General features: G+C 41.8%; 1 protein-coding gene across 2 annotated transcripts in view; it reads right to left on the bottom strand.

Moving 5' to 3' along the window:
• Positions 1-7,019, bottom strand: part of card11 (caspase recruitment domain family, member 11) — a 39,526-nt gene that overhangs the window by 12,114 nt on the left and 20,393 nt on the right. For both annotated transcript variants that reach the window (XM_035399044.1, XM_035399045.1), the window contains 9 exons: positions 6,469-6,648; positions 5,607-5,759; positions 3,910-4,035; positions 3,535-3,720; positions 2,783-2,905; positions 2,199-2,250; positions 1,970-2,094; positions 1,053-1,162; positions 625-665 (listed from right to left, as the gene is read on the bottom strand). In XM_035399044.1, coding sequence (XP_035254935.1) covers positions 625-665; positions 1,053-1,162; positions 1,970-2,094; positions 2,199-2,250; positions 2,783-2,905; positions 3,535-3,720; positions 3,910-4,035; positions 5,607-5,759; positions 6,469-6,648 — 1,096 coding nt within the window. The remainder of the gene's footprint in view (positions 1-624; positions 666-1,052; positions 1,163-1,969; positions 2,095-2,198; positions 2,251-2,782; positions 2,906-3,534; positions 3,721-3,909; positions 4,036-5,606; positions 5,760-6,468; positions 6,649-7,019) is intronic.

Genomic DNA, 7,019 nt, shown 5'->3' with positions numbered 1-7,019 from the left:
ATCATCTAACGGTCAGTTTTCAGTCAAATATCATGGAGTTACTTTGCGGAACTATAATTTACATTTGCTAGATTTGTCTTAGTCTGTATATAAAAAGAGACTTAGGCCCCGTTGTCGAAAAGATTTGAAAAGGAATAAATCTGTTATTATTCTTGTTTGTTGTTTGGAGAAATTTGTTTTTTACGGCTTAGCTTTTAGCATTACTTGATACTGATATGGGAATTTGGTAGTGACTATGTTTATATCTATTTGGGCCTAGATAAGCCCAAACTGGGTTTCCTCCTCAGTCACGCATGCATTTCTCTTTATCCATTTTTTAAAATTAGTTTTTTAACTTAAAAAACAATTCAGAAAAATAAGTCACAGATGGACATATGTGGTGCACTAGCTTCATCTGAATGGAGGACCAAAAATTCCCTAATTTAAAATAAATAAATGACTCAATTAATGAATAAATAAGTAAACAAATGAATGAATACATTTAATGCAAGAAGACTTAATTCATTATGTTACTTTTGATAGATTGAGTTTGTTTATTTATGAATGGAGCTGCTTGTAAAGTCAATGGTGAACAATGCATTCTGGGCCGGGGATGTCAGGGCAGATGACGAACAGATACTCTACCTCCAAGTTCCATGTTGTCTCCACTGTCGCAATCACACGGACTGAAAGCACAGAAAAATCATTTGTGAATTAGTACCTGTAGAGCTTTCATTAATATGCATGGCACTCAACCCATTATAATGATAATACACACAGTATGTACTATTTAGGACAGCTAAAAACCTTGATGAAACTTTTTGGTGATTCATCAAAAAATGAAAAATGACTTTACTGACATTTCTCCAGCAAAACGTTAATGATATGAATGGATATATGGGCACCTATTAGCTGGATATTTATCTTAAGTAAGCAGTGCTGTAAACACAATGGTTTTATAACTATATAAAAATACAATCAGTAGTACTAATAACAAGATAACCACAGCATTGTAAATAAGATAAATATCTCTCTGATACAACATGCAAATAAAGGGGAAAAGAAGGCACTACCTCCTGGGAAGGAAGCACTGCTCTCCCTCCTTATTCCTCCTGACGATGGAGTCGTTCCCCGGGGGCTCAGGGACTGTGGACATTATGCTGTCGTTGCGACACCTGAGATGCTGTCATGCAGCACAGAGGAGAGAACGTCCTACCGTCAAAGCGCAATCCAAAACACACAGCGCGACACGCATTACATTACATTGCATCCATTTATACAGCTGGATATATACTGAAGCAATGCAGGTTAAGTACCCTGCACAAGGTTACAGCGGCAGTGTCCTACCCAGGAATCAAACCCGTGGCCTTTAGGTTACAAGGCTAGTTCCTTACGCATTATACTATACTGCCGTTCCAGTATAGAACATGCCTCAGTCTTCACCTCCCAACAGTCTTTTTCCTTGTGCAGGAGTGTGAGTGTGTGTTCTTTTTTTGTTTCTGGAGGGGTGGGATTCTGCATGTGTGAGTGGGTATTAAAACATTCAAAACCTGGTATTTATTACCTAAACATACCACAGAACTCATGGCATGGGGAAATAAACATTGGGGAAATCAGCTAGCCGTGTAACTAAGCTTAAATGAATAATTTAACTGTATCTGAGACACAAACAGAAACTTGGGAGACACGGCCTCTACTAGTTTCGGTTATACAGTTTTGTGTTCTATCCAGGTACCTTCATTCAAGGCCATGTACAATCATGCATTTGACAGTGGGGAAAGTCTGAGTGAGTCTGTACAAGTTTTCTTGGACTTTTTTTTCTTCAAAGGAGAAAGCAGAACAATATTGTGAAAGGGCTTTATTCATTTCTAATTCTGATTATAATTCAATTTAACCTCCTTTATTACCAAACGCATTCTAAATCCTTGAAACACGTTCGTAGTTCCTACTGAACAAATTGAAACTAACAAGATGAAATGGGAAAACTCACAAGTTTGTTGAGGATATCGATTGAGCTGCACGGAGACCCAGGCGTGCTAGAGCAGTTTGTGTTTACAGGGCTGGCGACTAAAGGTTTGCAGTCCAGAAAGTCCCCATTGGTCTGCAGTGCAGGTACTTTAGTCCACAGGTGGAAAAAAGCAAAACATTTAATCAGAGATTGAGGCTGTCTCACTGAAAGCGAGAAATGCGATCTACAGCAAATGTCAAATGTGCGTTACCTGGAAATTCAGGAGATTTGGGAGCTGTGATTGGCGACTTTGCTCGAGGAAGCTGAAAAAAAGAGACAAAAACTGTCTTCAGCAAATTACGCTCACTTCAATCTTCTGAGGAAAAAGAAAAGAATGATGGAGGTCATGTAATGTGCTTCTATTAACTTTTACCAATCTAGAGTGGCTTAAATTCGAACAGCCAGGGACAGTGGTTGGTTAGACAAGCCAAACATTTATAATCAGTCAGAAGGCCATTGACCTTGTGTTTGGTGCATCCACATTAGAGGTTCTCAAGACCAGTGAGATGTGCGTGTAAGAAGTTGAAGTATAAGATATTTGTTTGACACTAGTGAATTAAAAATATATTCTGTAATATTTGAGAGCTGATATGTAATAATAAGTATGTTTGTGATTGCATTGTGAAAGGTTTCCATATCTTCTCTGATTTCAATCATTGCGTGTGAACAGGCAGTATATTCAATCTTCGTACGGAGCAGTAAGGCCAGCTAATATAATAAATATATTTTCAGGTACAGTTTTAAATACTGGATCGGCACGACCGCAGTCAGCTTTCAGTAAGATGTTACGCTGACCACTTTAAGGTTGGGTCTGCGTCTGAACGGCATCTCGGACTCGTCGCCAGACTCATCCTCAGGGCACTCTCTTTTAGAGAGGTCCGGGGATATGATGGTCCGGGGGATGTCTCTGGGTATACCCTGTGGAGGAAATGAGAGTCTAAACTGCAGGGTTGGACAAGTACAGGACAATGTAGTTAAGTACTGAACCACGTGTGACGACCAGGCAGCTGAGATATTCGGGTCTAACAAGTGAACGATGGCCGTCACATGAGAGAGATAGAGAGGATTTCTGAGTCCTGAATTGAATTGCATGGAGCTAGTGTTGTGAGGGACCCGCCGATCTGAATAGAGACTGAGTTGTCACCATGTGGAAGGGAAATCTTTGGTAAAAATAAAAAAAATCAGTGATTGACACATTAAGAAGGTAAAAAATGCTCAAGGAGCCTCACTCTCCCATCACAGGACAGACATTATAATGCAATGGGACAGCCAATGAGGCTACTGGGATTAGGGAAAGGATAGGCTACTGCATATTTATGAATAACAAAACAACCTTAAGTCGGGTGCAGCTGACAGTGTAACTACTGTGAGTACAGTGTGTGGTGGTTGGTTGGTATGTAAATGAGCCTTGATTGGTATTTCGTGTTAACTGAAAACCAGTTATATTCATTGACATTGGCTGATTAACCGACTGAATGATAATGTAATACGGTAACAACGGGATTGCGTAAGGTTGGCACAGAGGGACTGCTCTCCGCCTGACCCACCCCATTTTCCTTAAAGGCGCGTCTCAACTTGGACTCCAGGTTAACCATCTTGGCTTCCTTGCGCACAATCTCGATGTGCAGCTCGTCACTCTTCTCCTCCAGCTCGCGGATCTGCTTGCGATACTTGTCCTTGTCAATCAGACACTGGGAGAACTGGTTCTGGGCCTCGTCTCGGGAACGGAAAGCCTTAGGGAAACCCCGTGAGTCAATTAACCGGCGGCCATCTTGGGCGTATTCTCAACTTACACTTTTTGGCAATGGCCTTTATCCGAAGAGAGTGTTTTTACTCCTTCGTGACCAAGTTAAGTCCCCACCCTACTGCTACTTCAGTCTTAGAAAAACAAAGTGTCCTTCAAAACCACTGGCATCTCTCACCTGGTCTCTCTCCTTCTCTACCTCATCCAGCTGGACCATGACAGTGGTCATGCGATTCTTATACATTTCGCAATCCTTCACCAGTGTCGAACACTTCAGTTCCAGATCCTCTTTCTCCTCCAGGTACTGAAAAAGCATGAAAACCAGAAAACCAGAAGCTTCGGTCAAGCCTTTAGTCAGCTGAGTCAAACGAACACGCACTGTGTGCATGTGCTTATCAAGCACCCTTGTGAGAGTCAGCTGATCCAGGAGAGCTTTAACTACTTTCCCTCACTATTGTTCTAGAAATGCTTACTGTCTCATGCTAAACCCTCAATAAAACGCATAAGGGGAAACGACTGCATCGCTTTTCTGCTTGTTCACCATGGCAAGTTCCAGAAAGAAATCATGTACGATTCACAAAGCACCTGCCGTGGGTGGATAGTGTGCTGTGTTATCTACATATATTTCAGTGGCAAAATGACTAATTTTTATGCAAATGAGGCTCAATGCAGGGCATGTCTGATTCACAAAGATGATCGCAATTTACCACTCGCAATTAGCATGGGTTTTTCAATATGACCTGAAACCAGACGGCAATGTGTGGCACAGTCTATTTAAAAGCCATGCGATTTGTAAACTCGTAAATGACATGGCAGCTGTCACACTTTCAGGATGAAGACACTAATGACATGTTAGGTGTACAAGAGAGGATTATCTGTAAATTATTCACCATTATAGGAATACTTGAATTAAGCACGTTGTTCCAAGAAATGTTGAAAAGGTCCATTTCCTGATCATTCAATTGATCTTTCCCGCGGTTTCCTTTTTATAATAATCAATATTAATCTCGCACAATTATTTGTGGGCCAAATTGAAGATGAATCCCTTGTGAAAGGACAGGCAAATTTCCAGTTAAAATGACTGCACCAGCACACGCCCAACATCAAAATGGGTGTAGAAAACCCTCTTTTAGTTTGTGTGCATTTGGCAAAACCGTGACACCGCATTTGAAAAAGAACAATTGTACTCAGACAAGTCAGATGAGCCGTAGCGTCAAATGTAAACTAATGCGGTAGAAAGCATGAAACGTGGCGCAACCCTCCTCAAAAATATCTTATAAAGGCTGATGCAAGAAATGTCACGTTTCACGTATCGCTGTATTTGTGAATTGCGTTCACTAAGTATTTTATTTGCCTCAACACTTCAGTGAGTGAGGTTTTAACGTGCCATTTGTTTAGATACTGTAATGTTCACAGCAGCTGTGCAATAAGCAGCATGAACTGCGCTCAGTATTATCTAACCCAATAGTAATGCCAACAGTACTGTCAAGTATTTTTCTAATTTGAATACACCCCCACCCCACCCACTTTTTTTCTCCAGTCTGCATTGCCTGTCTGCATTCACTGCTGTAACCCCCACCCCACCCCCCCTACACAATTCTTTCAAGTGAGTGCAGATAAGTATATGTCCTCCAAAGCACATGATTTGACACTTTTTATCAAACCGCAGTTTAGAGGTTTATAAGGGCTCTCAGAGGTGCGTGCCGCGTGTGGCTTGACAGCTGGATCAGGGGCGCCAAATCAACCGAAGGGGGGTCGCTAGAGACCCAGCCGACTGCGAACAGTCCCTCCCTCCCTGCGTGACATCGGCACCGCCGTGCCAAGGGCAAAGGGTGCGACGAAATCAAATACGTTTCCCCTCCCTCCCGCGCTGACCTTGTCCCTGAGTTCCTCCGCCTGCCGGACCTCGTCGTGCAGGTTGTAGACCCTGTTCACCAGCTCCTGCCGGTCCTCCAGGGCCTCCTGTCGATCGTGCTCCAGGATGTCCAAGATGGCCTTCTCGGTGTCCGGCAGCACCTGCTTCCCAGGCTAAAGACCCCACCCAGGCATTTACAGGAGTGAGGAAATTGCTTAGGGCAAGATTCAATTGATATTTTTCCTTACTTTAGCCGTAAAACTACAAGTGATCATTAATTCTGCACGAGCACACAAGTTCATTCTAATAACTTCATTCTAACCACAGCTGAACTAACAAGACTGTATTTGAAGAGAAAAACGCTACTAACACTAATCCCTTACAATCTCACTGTTTCTCAGTGGTAAAAGGATTTTCTTTGAGGAATATCATGTCCAGTGGCACCTGATGTGAGTGGTACCACATTACCTTTGAAAATCCTTAGTCCTTAACATATTCAGTTTCAAGGAATTATTCATCAAAAGGTGAATAACCTAATTTCAGCATCTACAGTAACACAAACAACATTAAATTATTGAAAATTAAAAAGAATATAACGATGATCACAATATTCAGTTTTCATCACCTCAAGGGCTACACTATGGGGTTTCCCATTGGTGAACATTTCATATAAAATGTGAAAATTCATAAGGAGTAAAACATTTATTGCAGATACACTGGCAAACAATGTACATGTTTGCATACCAAAAAAAGATCTCCTTTTTTTAGTTTCAAAGCTATGGACCCCATACTGGAAGCCCCCATTGAGATGAACGTTGCACTTGGCACGTCTTGTCAAAAAATGATATGACGGCAAGGACAATACGGCAGCGTATGAGTCACCTGTATGATAGACTGCAGCTCCTGCACTTTCATCTTTAGCACCTCGTTCTCCCGCTCCAGCTCGAAGATCTGCTCTTTGCGGGGACGGTTCTCGATGTCGTTCTTCAGCTTCAGCGACTGTCTTCTCTCCATCTTGCACTCCTCCTCGAGCTTGTTCAGTTTGTGCTTCAGCTGGTCAATCTGAAATGAGTTTGCCACCGTGAGTGACAGACCCAGAAAACAGTGACAGTTAAAAAATTTTTTTTTTTTTTTTTTTTTTTTTTTTTTTTTACCTCAGCCTTCACTTAACTAGCTTCAAAGACAGATAAAAACACTTTTACTGAACTTGTCAAACCTATCTGTAACTAATGGCTTTTCCTGTCAGAGATGCTCTTGGTTTTTGAAAAACTAAAAACCTGAATAATCACTAGAAAGCTAGAAAATTGTTAACTTCACTTAGTACTGAGTGACCTGCTCACCCTGAGACCGGGTACCAATACAGCCTGTCTAGCTGGCAATGGGTTCTTGGTGGTAGTTTTCAGGCGATCTATCTGCACCGCCCGCGAATGTTA

This window comes from Anguilla anguilla, chromosome 17, assembly GCF_013347855.1.
Source record: "Anguilla anguilla isolate fAngAng1 chromosome 17, fAngAng1.pri, whole genome shotgun sequence".
Taxonomy (NCBI): Eukaryota; Metazoa; Chordata; class Actinopteri; order Anguilliformes; family Anguillidae; genus Anguilla; species Anguilla anguilla.
This window is presented reverse-complemented; position numbering and strand designations above follow the sequence as displayed.